Raw genomic sequence first — 23873 nt, forward strand, 5'->3', positions numbered from 1 at the left:
AGATTCAGAACGAAGTTTTATAACATCTACATAGAAATTCAGTATTCTAAAGTTCTGAAATAAATAAACTATGTTGAAATGAAAAAGAACATGCAAATGTTTTTTTACCTGATTCTTTGAGTCCTCAAATCTTCTTTTTGGTAAACTCTGCTAAAAAATTTCAAAAGCAATGTACGAACTGGAAAGAGGAGATTCCGTTGCTGGTATAGTGTATATACTGCTTTTATCAAGGGTTCTGTTGCCACTAGAAAGAAAATATATAAAAATCTGAAGTAGAACTTCTTATTAGTCTCATTTTATACATACACATATACACAGAAAAACTATAATCTGTATCTGCAACCATCTACATTAACACCATGAGGAAGTACCAAAATGTTTTAAAACAACTACTGGATAGACTACTAAACCATTGAAGCACTACCTTCTTGTGTAGTTTGTGAAAGAGCCACACAAAAAAGAGGCAACACACAAGCGAAAACTTCGGAGCTTGCTGAGACAAGGCAGCGCACAGGTTGCAAGGTGGCTGAGAACCAATAAATTCCTGCTTTCCACAGCTATCTACCACATCCTTTTCCCCTAGTGCAGTAACCTCACATCAATCTTCTCCTTCACTCCTCACCTATGCTTCCCCAAAACTTCACTGTCACAGTTGCTTCAGTTCTCTCTATACTATCCCTTTCTCCCTGCCACACACGCCAGCCTTATCAGCTCTCCCATGTCTTTAAAACAGCTGGCTCCAAATCACATTTGCTAATTTAACCAGAAAACACATACCTCAAGAGGCCACCGGCAAGCCACTGCAAACTGCTAAACTCCACTGCAACCTTCCTTCCTCTGAAGCTCTCATCAGCTCTGTGTTATCACCAGACTTAAAACAATGTATGAAAATTCTACCCTTATGACAAAGTTGGCTAAAACCAGCCAGCAAGTGCAGAAGTTGTCATAGTAGACTGAAAAACAGACCAAACATTTTCTTTGGTAACCAGATTAAACCACTGGATGTAGAAATTAGCAAAGCATGGAAAGATACCTGAATTCAGAGAAGGCAAACCTGGAAAGAATGTGGAAGCATCTGAAAACTTAAGAGATATGTGAAGGGTGTGAGACCTAACTCAATTTATCTCAGAAGAGCTTGGGGTCCCTACAAGTTCATTGCTGTCAAGAAATACTTAAGTAGCAGCAATCACTTCATTATCTTCATAAACCAAGACTGGGAAAGCTTTGTATTTCCATCCAGGTGTACAGAGCAGTCTTAGTAAATTATGTAGTCAAAAACAGGTAAGATTGTGTGTTCCACACTGAACAGAGCTACTTCTGCCCACAGAGACAAGAACGTTCCATACTAAAAATTATTCCAAATCCAGTCAGGGGCTGGTCTTCATCAGTAAAACTCTTACCAGGGAACATATTGTACAAGGATTTTCACTAAGACATGCTTATAAAAGACATCTGAAATGGCATGGTCATACTCAAGCATGATGCAGGCAGACATTTAGAAAGTGAAATGAAATTTATTTGTCAACAGAAAAATGCATCAAATATTAGAATGTATTTTAATTAAGATAAATTATTAAGTTCTTTTCATTGCATTAGCAGCATCAACTTATTCAATTCACATACTCAAGTGAAGATTCACCTTAGACAGCATTTCTTAAACAGAACACTGGCTTATTCTTAATTGAATAAGAATTATGCCCTTATGTAGTTTTTAGCTAATTAATGCACTGTAAACTGAACAAGAAATAAATATTCTAAGTGTGCAGAATGTTCAGCCATCTTCCAATAACTCTCCATGGCATGTTGCGTTGGGTTGCCCTTGGCTGGATGCCAGGTGCCCACCAAAGCCACTCCATCACTCCCCCTCCTCAGCGGGACAGGGGAGAGAAAACATAGCAAGAAGCTTGCAGCTCAAGGTAAGGACAGGGAGAAATCACTCAGCAATTACCATCATGGGCAAAGCAAGACTCAACTTGGGAAAGCTAGTTTAATTTATTGACAATCAAAATCGGAGCAGGATAATGAGAACCAAACCCAAATCTTAACACACCTTCCCCCCATCCCTCCCTTCTTCCCAGGTTCAACTTCCCCTCCAATTTCTCTCCCTCCTCCCACCCGAGCAGCGCAGGGGGACAGGGAATGGGGGTTGTGGTCAGTTCATCACACGCTGTCCCTGCCGCTCCTTCCTTCTCAGGGGAGGACTCCTCACACTCTGCCCCTGCTCCAGCCTGGGGTCCCTCCCAGAGCAGACTGTTCTCCCCAAACTTCTCCAATGTGGGTCCTTCCCAGGGGCTGCAGTTCTTCATGAACTGCTCCAGCCTGGGTCCCCCACAGGGTCACAAGTCCTGCCAGCAAGCCTGCTCCACTGTGGGCTCCCCTCTCCACGGGTCCACAGGTCCTGCCAGGAGCCTGCTCCAGCACGGCCTTCCCACAGGGTCACAGTCTCCTTCAGGCAACCACCTGCTCCAGCATGGGGCCCTCCCAGGGTTGCAGCTGGAGATCTGCTCCAGCATGGAGCTCCATGGCTGCAGGAGCACAGCCGGCCTCACCATGGGCTTCACCAGGGGCTGCAGGGGAACCTCTGCTCCGGCACCTGGAGCCCCTCCTGCCCCTCCTTCTTCAACGACCTTGGTGTCTGCAGAGCTGTTTTCACATATTCTCACTCCTCTCTCCAGCTGCAAATGCTGCGTGCCAGTTTTTCCCCCTCCCTTCTTAACTATGATATCCCAGAGGCAGTACCACTGTCGCTGATGGGCTCGGCCTTGGCCAGCGGTGGGTCCATCTTGGAGCCAGCTGGCATTTGCTCTGTCAGACACAAAAGAAGCTTCTGGCAGCTACTCATAGAAGCCACCCCTGCAGTCCCCACCTCTACCAAAACCTTGCCACGCAAACCCAATACACACATTTAGGAAAGCAAGTCCTACTATTTGAATTGTTTCATATAAACAGGACAAGTTTAAAAACAGCAATTTAAAAACATACTCTTAAAAAGTAGTACTTAAAAGGTCCACATTATACAGACTTCCAAAATGCAAAGACCTCATTATTTAACATATTTCAGTTTTAATTGGCACATGGCACACCTCCTTCTGAAGTGACTGAATGTGCTCTCTTCATTACTCAAAGAAAATTTATCAAAAAATACAACTAGCAGGCAAGCTGCAGCTAAAGTCATACCTGAGAATGCAAGAAAGGGGTAGACCTCCTAATTACAGAGAGCAGATCCAGACTTTGATCTTAAACAATAGAGAGAAATCTTCAGAAATCACATTCAAAGCTTTTCTAGACATCCGCAGAAAAAGGTGGATATGTGCATTTCACCCCAGCATAAACAGCTACTCAAAACAGGCTACCCTGAAAAATGCAACTGCAAAGATACCAATACGCTTTTGTGGCATAATGTGCAGAAGGTTGACTGGTTACATATAATCTCTCACTCATTAGTTCTTTGTTTTTCCATATCTAAACTTCCCCTCTTTGGATTTTCATTGTTGTAAATTTTTTTTTATTATTGTAACAGTTCATTTTTTCTTTTGTATTGTCTTATAAAGATATAACCTTCCAGGCCCTTAATCTTGATGTCAGTGTCCTGGTTTTTGCTGGGGTAAAGTTAATTTTCCTTATAGTAGCTGGTATCATGCTGTATTTTGGATTTAGGATGAGAACAGTGTTGATAATACAGGGTTGTTTCCATTATTGCTGACCAGTGCTTACACAGAGTCAAAGACTTTTGTTCCTCACACCACCCCACCAGTGAGTAGGCTAGGGGTACACAAGTTGGGAGGGGACACAGCTGGGACAGCTGACCCCAACTGACCAAAGGGATATTCCATACCATATGATATCATGTTCTGCATATAAAGCTAGCGGAAGGAGGAGGAAGGGGAGGGACATTTGGAGCGATGGTGTTTGTTTTCCCATGTAACCGTTACGCATGATGGAGCCCTGCTTTCCTGGAGATGGCTGAACACCTGCCTGCCCATGGGGAATGGTGAATGAATTCCTTGTTTTGCTTTGCTTGCGTGCGCGGCTTTTGCTTTCCCTGTTAAATTGTCTTTATCTCAACCCACGAGTTTTCCTCACTTTTACTCTTCCGATTCTCTCCCCCCATCACACTGGTGGGGGAGCAAGCGAGTAGCTGTGTGTGGCTTAGTTGCTGTCTGGGGTTAAACCACGATGGTCAGATAGCTTTTAAACAAACTAGAGTTATATTTTTGGTATGTACCACCTTTTGTCTGTATTGTGTCATACTGCTTTCTAGAGCACTATCACTTAAAAAAAAAAATCAAGGAAGGAAGCTTTTTTTCCTTCCACAGACTCACAGAATGCAGCAAGGGACCTCTGGAAGCCATCTGGTCCAACAACCCTGCTGAAGCAGAACTGGCTGTCTAGAACCATGTTCATCCTTGGAGATATTTAGAAGTTGTCTGAAAACTCCACAACCTCTCTGGGCAGCCTGTGCCAGTGCTCAGTCACCCTAACGCTGAAGAGGGTGTTCACGATGTTCAGGCAACAATGAACAAGCTGTGTTTCAGCCTGTGCCCATTGCCTCCTGTACTGTCACTGGGCACAACTGAAAAGAGCCTGGCTCCATCTTCTTTGCACTCTCTCTTCAGGTATTTACACACACTGATGAGATGCCCTCTGAGCCTCCTCTTCTCCAGGCCAAACAGTCCCAGCTCTCTCAGCCTTTCCTCATAGGAGAGATGCCCCAGTGCTTTCATCACCTTCATGGCCCCTCACTGGATTGTGTCCAGTATGTCCATGTCTCTCTCGTATTGGGGAGCCCAAAACTGGACACAGTACTCCAGGCATGGCCTCACCACTGCAGAGTAGAGGGAAAGGATCACCTCCCTCAACTTGCTGTCACTCCCCGTAATGCATCCCAGGACACCCTTGGCCTTCTTTGCCGCAAGGGCCCATTGCTGGCTCATGTTCAACTTCGTGTCCACCAGGACCCCCAGGTCCTTTTCTGTCCATCTGCTTTCAAGCCAGTCAGTCCCCAGCACATACAACTGCATGGGCTTGCTCCTCCCCAGGTGTAGGCCTTCTTGTTGAACCGTCAGCCCATTACTCCAGCAGGTCAAGGCTGTATCTCCTCTACAGCTACTAAATGAATTATAATCTGACAGGCTCAGGCACGTGGCTGTCCAAGTATCCGGCTGCAAAGAGTGCCTGAGCCTATCGGTTGTTCCAGAGACCGACGGGGACACCACCTGCGTGCGGTGCGACCAGGTGAGCGACCTGCTCAGCCTGGTGGCAGAGCTGAAAGAGGAAGTGGAGAGGCTGAGGAGCATTAGGGAGTGTGAGAGGGAGATAGATTGGTGGAGCCACACCCTGGCGGCCCTGAGGCAGGGGCAGCTGGTGGAGGCTCCACAAGCAGTAGGAGATCCCCTGTCCTCTTGCTGCCGGGCAGAAGGAGAGGACCTAAGAGATGAGGGGAAATGGAAGCAGGTCCCTCCTCGGAGAGGTCGGTGAATCTCCTCCCGGCCTCCCTCACCATCCCAGCTGCCCTTACACAACAGGTATGGGACTCTGGAACATGAGGGACAGGAACATGAGGACCCTGACGAAGGTCCGTCCGAGGGGGTGCCTAGGGTGAGTCAACGAGCCCCACGCATCAAGACGTCCTTAGTTAAGAAAAAGAGGAGGGTGATTGTCGTAGGCGACTCCCTTCTGAAGGGTACAGAGGGCCCAATATGTCAACCAGACCCAACTCACAGGGAAGTCTGCTGCCTCCCTGGGGCCTGGGTGAGAGACATCACCAGGAAACTCCCTGGTCTGGTTCAGCCCACTGATTACTACCCACTGTTGGTCATGCAGGTTGGCAACGACGAGGTTGCGCTAAGAAGCCCAAAGGCAATCAAAAAGGACTTGAGAGCACTGGGGCGACTGGTCAATGGAGCGGGAGCACAGGTAGTGTTTTCATCAATCCCTTCAGTGGCAGGGAAGAACGCTGAAAGGAAAAGGAAAGCACATCTGATCAACACATGGCTCAGGGGCTGATGCCGTCGTCAGAATTTTCGGTTTTTTGACCACGGGGCGGTTTACACGGCACCAGGCCTCCTCGCAGCTGATGGAGTGCAACTGACGCCAAGGGGCAAAAGGATTCTTGCTTATTAGCTGGCAGGCCTCATTGAGAGGGCTTTAAACTAGATTTGGAGGGGGGAGGGGATAAAACCGGGCTCACTAGAGTTGAACCTAGGGGTAGGTTCAACGTGCCAGAGTTGAAATCGATAGCCCAGCTCAGGTGCATCTACACCAATGCACGCAGCATGGGCACCAAACAGGAGGAGCTGGAAGCCATCGTGCAGCGCAACAGCTATGACGTAGTTGCCATCACAGAAACATGGTGGGATGCTTCTCATGACTGGAGTGCTGCAATGGATGGCTATAAGCTCTTCCGAAGGGATAGGCAGGGAAGGAGAGGCGGTGGGGTGGCTCTGTATGTTAGGGAGTGTTTTAATTGCATAGAAATCAAAGATTGTGAGGACCAAGTAGAGTGCTTGTGGGTAAGGATGAGGGGGAAGGCCAATGAGGCAGATATCCTGCTGGGAGTCTGTTACAGGCCACCCAACCAGGATGAAGAGACGGATGAGACATTCTATAAGCGACTGGCGGAGCTCTCGCATTCGCTGGCCCTTGTTCTTGTGGGCGACTTCAACCCACCAGACATCTGCTGGAAGTATAACACAGCAGAGAGGAAACAATCTGGGAGGTTCCTGGAGTGTGTGGAGGATAACTTCCCGACACAGCTGGTGAGTGAGCCCACCAGGGGAGGTGCCTTGCTGGACCTGCTGTTTACAAACAGAGAAGGACTGGTGAGAGATGTGGTGGTCGGAGGCCGTCTTGGGCTTAGCAACCACGACATGATAGAATTCTCAGTTGTGAGGGAAGTAAGGAGAGGGGTCAGCAAAACTGCTATCATGGACTTCTGGAGGGCAGACTTTGGCCTGTTCAGGTCACTGGTTGAGAAAGTCCCTTGGGAGACAGTCCTGAAGGACAAAGGGGTCCAGGAAGGCTGGACAGTCTTCAAGAAGGAAATCTTACAGGCGCAGGAGCAAACGGTCCCCATGTGCCGTAAGAAGAGCTGGCGGGGAAGGCGACCAGCCTGGCTGAACAAGGAGATTTTGCTGGGACTCAGGGAAAAGAGGAGAGTTTATCACCTCTGGAAGAAGGGCCAGGCAACTCACGAAGAGTACAAGGATCTCGTTAGGTCAAGCAGAGACAAAATTAGAAAGGCAAAAGCCCAGCTAGAGCTCAGTCTGGCCACAGTCGTAAAGGATAATAAAAACTGTTTTTACAAATATATTAACAACAAAAAGAGAGGCAAGGAGAATCTCCATCCCCTACTGGATATGGCGGGGAACATTGTCTCCAAGGACGAGGACAAGGCTGAGGTACTTAATGCCTTCTTTGCCTCAGTCTTTAATAGCCAGTCCAGGTATCCACAGGGTATTCAGCCCCCTGAGCTGGAAGATGGGGATGGAGAGCACAATGTACTCCTCATAATCCAGGAGGAAGCAGTCAAGGACATGCTAAACCACCTGGACACCCACAAGTCTATGGGGCCTGATGAGATCCACCCAAGAGTACTGAGAGAGCTGGCGGAGGAGCTTGCCAAGCCACTCTCCATCATTTATCAGCAGTCCTGGTTAACAGGGGAGGTCCCAGAAGACTGGAGGCTTGCCAATGTGATGCCTGTCTACAAGAAAGGCCAGAAGGAGGATCCTGACCTCTGTATCGGGGAAGATTATGGAGCGGTTGGTCTTGAGAGTGCTCACAGGGCATGTGCAGGACAACCAAAGGCTCAGGCCCAGCCAGCATGGGTTGATGAAAGGCAGGTCCTGCTTGACCAACCTGATCTCCTTCTATGACCAGGTGACCCGCCTAGTGGATGTGGGAAAGACTGTGGACGTTGTCTACCTGGACTTTAGTAAAGCCTTTGACAGCGTCTCCTACAGCATTCTCCTGCAGAAACTGGTGGCTCGTGGCTTAGAGGGGTTTACTCTTTGCTGGGCGAGGAACTGGCTGGATGGCCGAGCCCAGAGAGTTGTGGTGAACGGCGTTAAATCTGGCTGGCGGCCGGTCACAAGCGGTGTTCCCCAGGGCTCGGTTCTGGGGCCAGTCTTGTTCAATATCTTTATCGATGATCTGGATGAGGGGATCAAGTGCTCCCTCAGTAAGTTTGCAGATGACACCAAGTTGGGTGGGAGTGTTGATCTGCTGGAGGGTAGGAGGGCTCTGCAGAGGGATCTGGACAGGCTGGATCGATGGGCAGAGGCCAACTGTATGAGGTTTAATAAGGCCAAGTGCAGGGTCCTGCACTTCGGCCACAACAACCCCATGCAACGCTACAGGCTTGGGGAGGAGTGGCTGGAGAGCAGCCCGGCAGAAAGGGACCTGGGGGTGCTGGTTGACAGCCGGCTGAACATGAGCCGGCAGTGTGCCCAGGTGGCCAAGAAGGCCAACAGCATCCTGGCCTGTATCAGGAATAGTGTGGCCAGCAGGAGTAGGGAAGTGATCGTGCCCCTGTACTCGGCACTGGTGAGGCCGCACCTCGAATCCTGTGTTCAGTTTTGGGCCCCTCACTACAAGAAGGATGCTGAGGTGCTGGAGCGTGTCCAGAGAAGGGCAACGAAGCTGGTGAGGGGTCTGGAGCACTAGTCTTATGAGGACCGGCTGAGGGAACTGGGGTTGTTTAGTCTGGAGAAGAGGAGGCTGAGAGGAGACCTTATCGCTCTCTACAACTACCTGAAAGGGGGTTGTGGCGACGAGGGTGTTGGTCTCTTCTCCCAAGTAACTAGTGATAGGACAAGAGGAAATGGTCTCAAGTTGCGCCAGGGGAGGTTTAGATTGGATATTAGGAAAAATTTCTTCACTGAGAGGGTGGTCAGGCATTGGAACAGGCTGCCCAGGGAGGTGGTGGAGTCGCCATCTCTGGAAGTGTTCAAAAAACGTGTGGATGTGGCGCTTCAGGACATGGTTTAGGGGACATGGTGGTGCTGGATTAATGGTTGGACTTCATGATCTTAAAGGTCCTTTCCAACCTAGTGATTCTGTGATCTAGTCAGGCTTTTAGTACTGCACAAGGATTATCTTGAAGGGATGAGATAAATTGCCCCCCCACAGATACAGATTCAGGACACAAACAATTTCCTACTTGCAGTGAAATTTCTGAACATTTACAGGATCAGCAGACAAGATCCATACATATTAAACTTTTGCAATTTCATGTAAGCTTTTTTAAAGCTTATTTTCTGCATTCTGGAGGAAAATTATTCACTAAAATGTCTGCTTTGGTTAGAAAAACACCAGCCATTCTCCACAATCTGGTAAGTTTGGTAAACAGAGGAAAAAATCAATGTTGCATTACAAGGAAAAGCATGAAGTATCTTATTTAAGTGTCTAACACTAGTTTGGAAACTACTTTCCTGAGTAGCAACTCTTCTGCTTCAGCTCAGATGGTGAGACTGGCACATCTCTGACTTTGGACTATTATTTGCCTTCAACAGGAAGCTAAATTTGGAATGCAGGTAGGAATGATCAGGTATTATCTTTGTCATCAAGGACATAGGAACAGACATATTCCCAATTAAAATGGATTTGGAACGAGATACAACCAACTGCCAAACTGTATTTGAGGGACATTTGACTTCTTTTCATCTTACAACACTAACAATGAAACCAGCTGCCAAGGGCGAAGCATTTTCTATAAACTTGGCTGAGTGGCTGTGGAATTCGCTTCTACCAGCCTGGTAAGACACAACAGACCCCCGCCATCTTTAGATTTACTGAAAAATTCTTTTCTTGAAGAAGTCCTACATCGATAACTTCACAGATATGTCAACTAAGATCTCATCTGGAACACAACCAAGTAGTACTTTAAAAGCCAAAAAAAAAAAAGCCAAGCCAAAATACTGTACTGGTCCTGTAAGTCACAACTGGAAATATGTTTTCTCTTGGAAAAGGATTCAAATTAAACACCTGGGAAAATATTCTACAGCAGCTTCCATCAGAACTATCTTGGTATTTGATGTCATCATAGAACTAGAACGGTCATCTGACAGTACTCAAGGGAATCTACCAGCTATGTTAATGATTTCAAATAAGGATTGGAATATTAAAGTATCATGCACCTCTACATCCTAGTAGTTACTTTTCAAAAGAAAAGTCATCTTCGAATTTTTAAGAATATATTACGTAGTAAAAACTGAAAACAGGTACACAAATATATTAATACTTTGCATATCAACAGTATGAACCTAACAGCATTCCTAAAAATCAAGCAGTTTTCAATGCTACATGCAGGAATATGACCATGAAATTCAATTTACCTCTATAGACAAAACACATTGAGGTAACAACTGAGGATATATGATGAAGTGACCTGAAAACGCTAGAATAATTCAAGTTCTTAGTGCATAATTTTGCTTTTCAGAAACTTCTTCATATCTTACCTTTGTTTTGCTGTATTTGCATTAGTCTCCAAGTCACACCAAGCAATCTGTTCACCTGCTTGCTATTCAGCTTGCTGCCATCCTGAAGAGTATCTGTCACAAATTTCCTTATCATGTCCAGCCAACCAGAATCCATCTGAAGTGTTGAAGTGCTTGCTAGTGAAACCATTATGTCACACAAGGTTAAGTTCAGTAAAAGATGGTCTACGCTGTTCGAGGATGTCATACAATACTTACTTCTATGGGGTGGGGCAGAGGGGAGAAGAAAAGGAGAGAGATACTTTAAAAAATATTTTGTGCCTTTTAATATATGTTACTGTGGTAGAAACCATACTATGCAGGAAAAAAATTATAAGTGTTGAAGTTTTAAAGCCATTATGCATTTTAAAAGTATTCATATTTGACATTTGGGTACTCAAAACATTTTGTTCTGCCACCGAAACGTCCGTTTCTCATATTTATAGTGACAGCAATAATGAAAGCTCTAAATTGCTCTCTACAGCTGATCTCTCCTGTTTCACATTTTTACTCTGGCCTATCAGGACTTTCAGGTGACTGAAATCAGTAAAGGAAGGCTAAAAAAATTAATCCCTGGTTTCAGTGTCTTCTGTGTTTCTCCTTCTGTGAGGAATCACATGGATTTTGTCATTATTACACAATGACAAAAAGCATCACAAACAGCATAAAGAAATTCATTATTACACAATGACAAAAAGCATCACAAACAGCATAAAGAAATTCATTATTACACAATGACAAAAAGCATCACAAACAGCATAAAGAAATCCATTTATGTACTTTTTTCCAAACTCATGTGTAATCAGAAATCCATTTTTCACCATGACAATATTCTGCAGGACCACCCTGTTGCCCTACAGAGGTTTGAAAGACAAAATTAAGGGATACTAAGAAAGGAATCAAGGGTATTGCAGCTTGACATATAATGAAAGCTGCACAATATGAATGCCTACATTCAGAACACAAAGTAGAGCTGTGAAAACAAAATAACAAAAAGCACTTTAACCTGCACTAATATAAGTATAGTCACCTTTCAGTTCAGAGCCAACCATCACAATATGACCAAATAAATCTCAACCTGTGGACATCACTTACACATGGTATAAATGCTAATAACTTTTTTGCGTTCAGTATATGTAGATACTAAGCACTATCAGTAATACTGTGGTAACTTTCTGCAACCTTTTGCAAACCAGAGAAGGAAGAAAGCCTTGAAATGCCATGCAAGGTTTCCAAATGCAGGCCTTTAACCCAGTAACCAAGGAAAACAAAAGCAACTATTTTTATTTTCATGACATGAAGCTAAGTTTCCAGAAGTCTTGAAGTTACATTCAAAATAAAAACAAAAAAAAGTTTCACAGATTATTTTTCCTGCATGTATCCAACAATATATTTATTTTAAAGTGCAAGTATGGGGCAAAACTTTGTAGTAGAGTAAAGAAGGATCAACAGAAGTATGGTTAGTCAGGATGTCATTTATAAGACAAGAAAGATGGCTGCATTGCCTAACTACTAATTCTGAGATTTTCAGTTTCAAGGAAGGGCGTTCAGATCAAAACCTGGAAAAGCAAAACACCTTTTGGCTTTATGGACTTAATAGGTAAGACTTAGCTGAAAGGAAGGAAAGCATTTAATGAATAGCTATGTTGTACTTCTGATCCATGTGCCCTTCCAGGAAGGGAAAATGCAACAGGTAAAATATCAAACAGGATTTCAGCCTCAAATCATAGTAGACCCTTAGTATAAAAAGAGGCTCTCTACTACTACAGCTCAATCTGCAGTGGCACAGTTTGCAAGTATGTGAAACCAAGACAGACACCAGCTGATACCCCCCATACATACACCAGTGTTCTACGTGGACTGCAATGGCGCAGAAGGACTCCAGAACAGGCTTTGCATGTTTCACATCTGGGAGCCGAGAGGGGAGACAGCCTGCTACTGGCCCGTACCAGAAGAAAACTGGTGCACCCACTCTGCCAGCTCAATAGTGAAGAAACATGCAAGTGTGTGGCTTCTCCCACACTAGTACTGCTTTTCCATACAGGATAGGCACAATGTGTCCCATCTCCTGGCCTAGCTGTATTTATCCAGCCTCGTAATACAGCTATAAAAGAGTAAGTTGGGTGAAAAAAAAAATGTTTTAACTACGTTTTAATGTAATTCAGCAGTCAACTAAAGAAAACATGCAGAAATATGAAACAAATCAGACTAAACACAAATCACCATGTAGCAATATGCAAATTCCAGGTCAAGCATTCAATAAAATACTTCATTTCTCTAAAACGGCATTTTAATTTCTACCAGATGCCACTCAGATAACTTCCTATACAATACTTCTACAAGAACAACCAAAACACTTCTCAATTCAAAGCAATGCTACCTTCCTATAAAAACTTCTCTACAGACCTTCAAGGAATACACAAAAAAAACATTTTCCTTTCCAACATTGAAAACTTAATACTGGATAAAGCATATTACTCACATTGTCTCACTTATCTTATGAAACTAAAACCTGTAACATGACATGGACTTTATTCTTACCCCTTGCACGAATCTTTCTTTTTGTGCTTTACTGTTTCTTGTAAAGAATAAGGAAAATGACGCATGAAGTGGTGCTTGAAATCAACAAGGTAATTCATTCGAAGCCATAGTTCCTGTTAAGGAAAGCAGATGATAGATGGAAAACATGATAGTAAGTGAAATACATCAATGCAATCCTCTTCCCAAATCCATTATCGGAATCAATGAAAAACAGGAACTTCAGCTTCTTTTTGAAAGTTTTCTTATATATTTACTTTCCAATGTAAATGTGAAGTCCTGTGCATGAACCTGAAGGTCCACAAAACAAGGGAGTAAAATTACAATATAAGTCAAGGTTCAACAACATTAAATGCAAATTGGACCAGTGTATTTTCTTAGCACATAATAATGTGGATACACACAACATTAAACCGAGTTACAGACGTGAATTGAAAGTGCTTTTATATAACTTTATCAAGGTACTTAAAATCAGAGTGTACTCTGATTTACTTGTAGCGACTGTCCTGAGTTTTCCATTAAGATGTGTTCTGACACTGCTGTGATCTTTCCCCATCATTAGTATACTTGTAGTTCAAAGCCCACTGACAAAATGTTTCCAGTAGAAAGATCATCCTTACAGAAAACTTTTTTTTTTTTCAATATTTAAAAATAATTTTACTTTGTGGGTTAGCAGACACTCAAATTTACCATTCCACAAAGTGTCCAGCAGAACTCATCACAAAAAAAGCCTGCATTGTTATCAAATTGGTCAGACAGAATAATGTTTCTGATATTCAAGTATTAAGAACAGAGAACGACCATTAAACTATTTCAAAGATTAACAGGTTTCATAGAATCATAGAATCTTTGGGTTGGAAGGGATCTTTAAGGTCATCTAGTCCAAGCCCCCTGCAATGAGCAGGGACATCTTCAACTAGAGCAAGTCGCTCAGAGCCCCATCCAACCTGACCTTGAATGTTGCCAGGGATGGGGCATCTACCACCTCTCTGGGCAACCTGTGCCAGTGTTTTACCACTCTCATTGTGAAAAATTTCTTCCTTAGAGCTAGTCTAAATCTACCCTCTTTTAGTTTAAAACCATTACCCCTTGTCCTATCAAAACAGGCCAGTTTCCACTAAGCATATTCAGAGTGGTCTTCCAAAGTGTCTGTAATAACCGCTTTGACCTGTAAGCCCAAGGGCTATTAAATAAGCAAAGCTTACATTTTCAAACTGAGCCATTTGCATGCATTTTATATATAAAAGTGACTATAAAGGAAAAGATAAAATGAGATTTTTTTCTTTTAATCTAAAACACAATACGCTCCAGAACAAAAAAAGCACTATAGGAGTATCAGGGTTTTTTTTTCCCAGAAAACATCCTAAGGTAACAATGCAACTGTGTGTACCTACAACAGCTCGCATCTTGACACAGGAGGACTCCTTTCATGTAACCAAAATGCAGGCACCCTATTGCTAAGGGCAGCAGCTCTGCAGTACCCTAAGGAAGGTGGCTAGAGGCAGTAGGTTGCCACAGGTATTCACCTGACCAACTGCCTGATTCCAAGAGGCCCTCTAAAAAAGATGAAGAGGAAAAAGGGGAACAGCACGTTTTGTTCAGACACACTGAATCCATTCCTCAGGCTAGGTAACTCTGGTCTAATGGAATGATTCCACAAATGTTTTTCAATAATTATTCTATGTGTAGAGTTTTGTTTAGCAAATAGACATACAGTCCTATACACTGGTAAAACAAAGAGCTGTTAAACTACTCTAAGTAGCCAAAATGGCGTGTTCTTTTTCCAGTTTGCAAAAATCTTTGGAAGAGCAGCAAAAGTTACAAAACAATAGCAGTTCATTTAGCAGCGACAGACAAAATAATTAGGGCAAGAAAACTTCCAAGCATACTTTCCAAAATTTTTACTGAGGTTTTGGTTCAATGTCTTGTGATACTACCAATCATGACACAACAATGTAGGTCGCTCCAAGCAGTTACAGCATCTCATACCACCATTATCTCCTATCTTTCCAAGGGTTAAGGGTTTATTCATTTCCACCCCCATAAAACTTTTCAACACATAAAACCAAAGAACAAACAACTCTATGCTACACTTTGTTCAAATTTATAGTCTAGAGGTTATCTGGGAGACAAAACGTCCCTCTTCTCCAGTAACACTTTCAGTTTCAAAAGCTTTTGTGCTGTAGTCTGTCAGAAGGATTTCTGAAGACTATCTGTGAACTCTGTTGCTCAGTTCAACAGATTCTCCTCTAGAGGAAGAGACTTGAGAAAAAAGCAAACAAGTTCTACACAAAACCTAGGCTCCTTCTCTCTTAATAAAATATTTCCACTACTTCCAATCACCAAATCACTAGTTTCCAATCAAAACAAAATGAATTGTCATTATTATGCCACAGATCACTTCTCCCTTACCATTTTGTACGTTTCATCATGTCGCTTTGTGAGTTTCCACAATAAATGTATTATACTAAGCACTTGCTGCATAAGTTGCTGAGATTCTGATTCCAAAAGGTTTCCAAGAATGGGAGCTGATTGTGCAGGAGATGCTTCAATCCAGCACTCAATCAGTAATGGAATTATTATCTCAATAAAACCTTTTAAGTTTTCAGCTGAGGACAGGCCTTTTTCTGCACTGTCCATTACACTTGCCAGAGACCTAAATGACAAAAGGGAAAAAAGAGAAAAAAGATAAAGATCACACTTTAAAAACAGATTAGAGCAATACCACTTCCCTGCTTTCTGAGTAACAGGAAAAATTACTTTTTTATTAAAGTAAATGTTTGCTTGCTTTCTTGCTAGATATTTTAGTAAGGAAAAAGGAGTTCACACCATCTACAATAAACCCGTTTCCAAGTCTCCCTGCAAGTTTGTCTGCTTCTGTAACAACTTCTTAGATTTCAGTATTTCTTTCCCCATTGTTATATGTAAAGTCTATAAAATGGAGAAATATGATTTGCATTATTGTATCACCTTCAACCAACCGGTAAGAATCTACTGTACTCAGCACAACAAAATAAAAAAGCTTTAAGTTTTAAGCTCCTTGAAGCAAAATAATGAAACTGACTACAAAGTATTGTCAAATGCATGAGGTTTATTACAGTTAATAACCAATTCCAGCTTCAATAAATATAATGGTTGTTCATATTAATAGGGGAAATAAAAAAAAAAGTTCTGCAAAAATATAACCTGGGTTCCCACCTGGTGTTTAACTATAATGTTCTGGAGACCAACTAGCTGGAAAATTATTAAAATTATCTGATAATGAAGTTAAACAAAAATTATCAGAAATTAAGAGATATAGTTGAACTTAAAGTAACATCTCCCAGAAAGCAAGAAAACAAAGGACTTCCCCCCTCCCTCTTATAACACATTTCATTCGTGTTTCAAAAGGGATTATCAGCACAAACGACCAAACCCTACTCCTGGATAAATTCAGGCAATTTGTATCCATTTTAAAAACTAGGTTCTTTAAAGGCTAATTTTAAGCAATACAGAAGCTTCTGAAAGTGTTCCTAAATAACATGAGCCCTTAAAAAAAGAAAAAAGCAACAGTAATTTCAAATGATGATTTCTGACATTGTTTTCCATTATGATTTTGTTTTCAAACTCACAGCAGGGAATTCCCATCATAATTCTAACTTCCTAATACACATAACTGGTACATCAAACCTCCTGTTAAACTCTTTTCTATTTCAGTGATGTTCTCCAAATGATTTTTCTTTCCTTATACAACCAAAATAGGATCTGAAAAACTATTTACTTGCTTTCCACAGACAGGGAGAGAAGTTCTGTTTACAAATATTTTTAATTCATATTGGATTAAAGAGGTAAAGCACTTTTTCCTGGTCATCTTGGCATTTCCAAGTTATACAATTAGTTATATCTTTCTATGAAGCTATATTTCTCATGCTTTTGCAATCATCTATAATATGCACATTATAGAAAATTTTATTCTGTCATTTCTCTCTGGTTGAAATTGGCATCTCAGGAAAACTACTAAAACAAAACAAACCCAAGTATTAACAAACTGTAAAAGGAGCAGGGAGAAGACATCTGCAAAGGAATAAAAAGACGACAATGAAAAGACAGTGAGAGACAAATGGGGGCTCTTTTTCAATGAAGGCAAGATGGGAGAGAGAATTTAGATCTCCAGCACAAATTAAAATGGAGAAGCGGAAACATAACTGGTCATAAGAAAAGAACTATTAGTTTTATCTTTAGTAGCTACTAGAACTATCACATATTTTAAAATTTTATAAAGCTTAGCAGTAACTGCAGCAACCAATCTACGCAGTCAACGTAATTTGTCTTATTTGTCTCTTTTTTTGTTGCTCTATGTCCCTTCTATGCTGCAGACATTGCAGTAAAGACACCAGTTTCTTTCAGGGTATAAAAGAGAGTTTAGGGTGAATGGTTCCAACTTAGACATCTAACTCTCAGTCATCTAAAGACACAGTACACAAATCCCATCTTCCAGTCATAACCACAATGAATTCTAAAGCATCACTGGACAAGCCAGTTCATACCAAGACCATAATCTCACTGAAAGCATTTACAGGACAACCTAACATTATGCCATGACAGGACTACACACTCAGCTGAGATTCTGAAATGTCAGTAACCGGCTGAAATAGTTCTGAAATAGTAGTCTTTAATCGTTTCCCTGAAAATACCTGATATTACAGTAGAGCTCTGGAATTCGAGCAACCTGTTTCTGGAACACCAAAAAAACCTCCCCATTAAACAGAGAGCAGTGCATGAAACTTCAGAATTTGGCAACACACACCTGAAGATTCCTACAAAAGTGTAACATACACACCCAACTATTTCAGTACTTTTTTTGAAACAAGGGATGGAAAAAGAAGGAAGAATCCATGCCAAAAGGGATACTCCACCCAGCTGCTGAAAGCATTTGGGCAAGAATACTTAGCATAGCCTTCATGTACCCCTGCAAAAGAAGCCCCCATATCTCAAGATAAGACTCCTCCAAATATTCAAGGTTAACAACAAAAGGTAAATAAAACCTGATTGCCAGTAACAGATGATGACAAAGTATTACTGTAATCTGTCCAGTATGCATTTGATTAGTGCAATAGCCTTAGCAATACAGGTTCACTGGAACTGGGAAGGTCTGATGTCAATTAAATTGTTAATCTTTTTGTCACATATCTGTTATCACTATTCTTTAATGGCAAGGCAGCTCTCAAACACTACAAAGCATATTATTGTCACATTGGTATGAAACACTATCAAGGTGAGCTGCAAGATACTTGTGTACTCCTCAAGCTGTCATTTTTCTTTAAAAATGATAATATTTTTATAAAGCAGGACCAAACAAAAGAAAACTGTGTAACGTATCTGCCATTTGACAGTGAGAGGACAACAGAAATTCAGCAAAGGGAAGTCAAAGAAGTGTAAAAGAAACAGAAAACAAGAAAACAAATTTCTGCTGCTTAAAATAGGAAAAGTCATTGGAAGTTAGTAAGTTTTTATGGCTCAGAGTCTAAGCCAGGTTACTGTCCTCTTTTGTGGGCACCGCCAATTGCAGCAAAGAAACACTCAGTACACCAAGTGAACTCTATTTTCCATTTCTATCTGATGCACAGGTCACACCATATACATATTTATTCACTATGCTTTGTCTTCCACTTCGGTCTCTCAAGTCTTCTTTGCTTTTCTCTGCGGCTTCATTTTGTCCTTTCTCAGCAGAAACAGAGCTCTACCATTTCTCTTCAGCATCACTTGCAGTCCAAAAACGTGTCACACACCTTGGTATCATCACATTTAAGTTGTGAAGGTTTCCCATTTTTCCACACCTGAAATGAGTTTGATGCAAAAAGCAGCACAGTCAGCACTAAAGCAGAGGATATATTCTAGTATATATATATTCTAGTAGTTTCTTAATTCACTACGAATGAACTTGCAAGATTAAAAAGATACAGGAACTTCAAAAATTTAGCATATTATTAGTTGTGTTTGGGAGCTTACTTCTTAAAAGAACAAAGTTGAAACTTATTTGCAGTATTAGTGATGAGGTCCTCAATACATACACACCGCAATTAGTTATTTATGGTTTGGTCAACTCATTATCTAGAGTTAGGACTTGACTATTTGTGCATTGACTTCTTTAAACAAAAACACACACACTGTTTGAGATTTTGTAAGTACTCAAGGAGCATTACAGATGTTTTGCACCTCTTATTAGAAGTAATTTCTGTCCTTGCAGTAATGGCCACAGAGGCCTGGGAATGCCTGTAAAAGGCCACAGCTGGGATTGGAAGAGACAGAATTAAACATCTTTAAGATTACTAGAAAAGATTGCAGTAGCAAATACAAAAGCCACTACCATAACTTCCACTCTTAGAATTTTGTGGACATCCGCTAAAACACATGTACTTGCCCTTTGTACAAAATGAATATACCAGAAATATGCACAAATGCAATAAAATGACAACATTTTAGTACCTTCTGCAGATGCCCCTTCTCTTTCCATTCTTCTGTTCTGCTGCCACCAGTTTGCTTTGCCAATCTCGCCTTGGATTCTAGCAATACTTCCTTCTATTCTTCTGGCTCCTCCTCATACTTGCAAACGCCTTTTTGAAAGTATTTATAACCACAAGCGGATCACGGTGTTTCACCAAAATCTAGCTCCTCAGAACAGCTGAATCCAATTCAGGTGACATCAAATGCAAAGTTTATTTTCCTAGACCTTAGATACAATGCATCTTCAGCTATTACAGGGCATGGTATGTCACACACTGCATATCATTCAGGGCACAACACAAGAATCCTGAGATACATGGTGGTCCACAATGTATGCTTCTGACTGCAGAAATGAAGTCCATAGGACTGCTTTGGGCTTATCACTGAACCCTTCCCCCTGCCTCAAGTGGGCTTCACTAGTTTCCAACTAAAGTTTTACCTGCAGCAGATATTGTTAGTCATGACTGAACTCATACTATATTAACAACCACTTTTATGACAAAAAACTGCACATTTTACTTAGCTTAATATAAATTTCCTATACCTATCACAAGTAATATACTATCTACCAAGAGGAAGCCTAGGAGAGTGGGAATGTAATGCTCATTTCTGTGTCTCTATGAGAGATGAAAAACACCTGCCAATCCAGGCCAATACCTGTGGTAGAGGTACAGGTACAAAGAGAACGCCTCTTCTTCTGCACCTCATTCAAAGGTATGAGATTAGGCAGTGGGTTTTATAGCCTTTTCTGCCACTGGCCTCCTAGATGCATTTGGTATAACTGCTTTCTATTCCTTATTCAGTCTCCCCAGCAGTAAAACAAGGATTGCTGTTTCTCTTCAAGCCACTTTATGTCTATGGATTAGAAGTGCTGTGTAATGGCTAAAGAGTTTGTGTTTTTCAAGTTGTCATTCCATGTCTCTTACCAGCAGGTATGTAAGATCTATAGTAATGCACATATATGAGGATGCCAATGTTTAAAAGGTACCATAAAGTGGGGTGGGAGGTTCCCCCCTAGTTCAAGGAGTAGGTGAATCAGAAAGGAGAAAGAGAAATAAAGAAGGTTAGTTATTTCTCCCTTAACGTCAGTGCACATCTATTTAGATTACTAATAAAAAACACACAAACCTTTCTGTGACTAAGCACACTACACTTTCTTCCATATTCATCAACATGTCTCAGACAAGACAGCTTTTTCCATAGTGAAGATATAAACCGGTGAATTGATTAAAAATTATCTAGAATCAGAAACTCAGCAAAACTTCATCTATCCAGACACATCTTATTTTGCTGTCTTTTTTAAAAGCAGCTACATTCAAAGAAGACAGACTCCTAAACTTGTAATAGACTCTTGAAGGTAAAAGCACAACGTTCAGTAAAATTCACTATCACAGTTTAAGAAACAAGCTTATGTTTAATGTAAAGAAATTTACCTGCTTGCCCCCAGGTCTATTTGATATGCTGCAACAACCTGTAGCCATCAGTTCACATTAAAAAAATAATAAATGCTAGAGTTGGTCTTCCAAAATTATTACGAATAGCATAAAATAAAGCTTTAACTTGATAACAGGAAAGTTCATGATATACACATAGCACGGTTATCTGCTGAGTATTTCCGTATTTTCAAGCCACTGCAGGAAGACTGCATATTACACTAAATGCCCCAAAATATAGCTAAGGGACAATGCCAGAATAAAAATTAAATTGTTGCCTTCAAAAGCAACAAACCACAGTTTAACTTTGTGATCATACAGTTGACATTAATTTCCAAATTAGTTAACTTTTTCTCACCTCAGTCTAAATGACGAGTTGATCTTTGGTCGTAAGCCACCATTTTCAAACAGCTGTATATGTTGCTGATTATTTGCATGGACCTTCCAACTTATACATATTGGGTTCCTCACAGAACGAGGGCTGTCCTTTTGTTCTTGAAGCCCTTCATCCTCTATTTCACTGGATCCATCTACCACTGCTTGGAGAAACTTCTTGAGCCTGGTAAGTACATTCAACCTCCACTGCTGAGAAGTTACTCTGCGATTTGGGTTAACAGAGAGCATCCAGGAAAGTTTCTCTCTGCTTTTCAGTCTTTTTGTCAGTTGCTGGTGAGAAATAAGCTCTACAAAATTCTTCAACAATATACTGCTGCGGTCTGTGAGAAGAGCTGGGTATGCTTCCAATAAAACGTCCAAAACTTTCAATGAATCTTCCTGAATTCCCTCACTGATATGAGTCATGGCACTGGAGAGATGGGCACTTACCAAAGGAAAAAATGGAGCAATCTGTTCCGCTCTTATTTTTGAAGCCAAGAATTGCAGCAGGTGAACAGCTGCTCCTCTGACACCAGAATCTTTGTCTGTAAACACAGCTGCCACCTCACTTATTATATTTGAAAGGTGTGCATCAATTACAAATGGATACTGAGAGAGGAGATCTTTGAGCCCAAGAAGTGCATTATGCTTAACCCCAGGACTATAGTGGTGCATCTGTGAAAGTAGATCCTAAAAGGAAAGAAGCATATATACTTGCCATCATTAATTAAGCTCTTCAAACTTACCCACCTATTTCCAGCACATTTTTCTGAAACACTCAAAAATACAGATCTTTTCTTATGATGTACTGCTGTTCGTAACAGCATAATATGTTCAGAACAAATATAATATTAAAGTATAACAATGAACAAATAATCAAAATTCAATGACAGGAAAAACAAGATACCATGACTTGTCCTTCAGGTAATTAGATACTCCTCATTCTTAAGTTTATGCACAACCCTACTGACTTAGCAGAGGGATGACCAAAAATAAGTCCTCTCACACTTGTTCTCAAAAGTGGAACTATGAAATCTCAGTCTCAACAGCTTTCTTCAGTTTAAGCAGAGAGCTGCAAGAGATAGAAGACAACGCAAAAGAAAGAAAGCAGAACCACCACCCAAAGAAATACAAGACTTTTTAAAAACATCCTCTTGGGAAGTCTCCTGTTTAAAACTCGTAATGTCACAGTATACCTTTATGTTAAGTTTTCTATTTTGCGTAGGAAGCACTCCATCTTCTTTAAGCTGCTCAGGAATTTGTATGGCCTTTGTTTTGAAGGTAGTATCAGTTGCATTCTCTAGTTTAGGCTTTTTTTTCCCGACTTTTAATTTTACTTTCTGGAAATCTTCTTGATGTTTCCTTTTTTTAGTCATTCTGATTCTCTGAAAAAAGATATTCAGAATTTTAATTCTATTAAATACACTACAAAAAAATATTTTCTCCACCAAAGAGCAGCAACATCCTAACAAAGGCTACTGTTTTTATGCTTTTTCCTATGCATAAACCAGCGTCCGCTCCTAAAACAAGATGCTAGGCTAAACAGACATGCAGACTGATTCAGTATAGCTGTTATTCTAATGTCCAGAAAGAATTCTGCTGCTCCTTTGGTTGATTTTGCTCTGAGAACTACTTTATCACTTAAATATCTGCAATTTCCACTGCTTTATCAGATTAAGTTGTTGGTTGTGTTTTAAAAAGTTCCTGCCAATAAAGTAACTTTTTACATAGTTGACTCTTGTCAAGCCAAAGGAGCTCAGTGAACCGTTCCATTTCATTTGTACATTGTTTACCAACTCAATCATTAATAGCATACAGTCTGCACAGGGAAATCATGAGTTTATGCAGGCCTTCACTGATAACAGCAGTACAAAAGAATCTAAGAAAGATTCCACCACACACTGAAGTCCAGCCTGTGCTTTTAAAAATGATAACTAGAAAGAATGGGAAGGGGGAAGAGGTTAAAGTGGCACACACAGAGTAAGAAGAGACTGAAAAACTATGCCATATTTAACAAGGTATAAGAAATAAAGTAGTATGAGTAGCTTTACTTAGAAGTTGTACAGGCATACCAAATAGATGTACAACCAAAACATATTAAATACCAAACTTAAGTTTCTGAATGACCTTTTGGCTTTGACATATTTCTACTGATAAAAGTACTCTTAAGTCTAGGATATTTAAAAAAACACAACAAAAAAGTAAACAACCAAGAAAACCCAAACAGTACAGCACAGGTTCCTTCATTTAATCTTCCTTCCGTTGATCTCTGTACTTCTAAATTAATTCATAACAAAACTCCAGAAGCTGATGTCACAACACTCAAGAGTACATACAAATTGAACCTAGATTTCTGTTAATTAAGACCATGAATCTATGGTCTAATGACTCCTAGAAGTGACTGTAGAGCTTGTTTATAATTTAAAAGGGGGAAGCACACAGCCACTATGGTGTTGAGGTTTAACATCTCACAACTTCCTAATGATAACAGGTAATTTATAGATCTGGAAGTCTGAATACTTCCAGACCTCACTGCACACTGTATAAAATCCACGCTGTCAGGTAC

At 41.2% G+C, this 23873-nt stretch overlaps 1 protein-coding gene across 1 annotated transcript in view; it reads right to left on the reverse strand.

Annotated features, from left to right (window-relative positions):
- TEX10 (testis expressed 10) overlaps window positions 1–22686 on the reverse strand; it is a gene marked incomplete at its 3' end in the record, with an annotated part of 62236 nt that extends 39550 nt beyond the window's left edge. Inside the window, exons 1-6 of the mRNA XM_081996838.1 lie at window positions 22504–22686; window positions 21291–21997; window positions 15429–15672; window positions 13020–13132; window positions 10461–10699; window positions 109–244 (exon numbers count right to left, since the gene is read on the reverse strand). Coding sequence (XP_081852964.1) covers window positions 109–244; window positions 10461–10699; window positions 13020–13132; window positions 15429–15672; window positions 21291–21997; window positions 22504–22683 — 1619 coding nt within the window. The 5' untranslated portion in view covers window positions 22684–22686. The remainder of the gene's footprint in view (window positions 1–108; window positions 245–10460; window positions 10700–13019; window positions 13133–15428; window positions 15673–21290; window positions 21998–22503) is intronic.
- Window positions 22687–23873: the final 1187 nt, after the last annotated feature.

The sequence above is a fragment of the Phaethon aethereus genome (genome assembly GCF_964289735.1).
Source record: "Phaethon aethereus genome assembly, chromosome: 2".
Classification (NCBI taxonomy): domain Eukaryota; kingdom Metazoa; phylum Chordata; class Aves; order Phaethontiformes; family Phaethontidae; genus Phaethon; species Phaethon aethereus.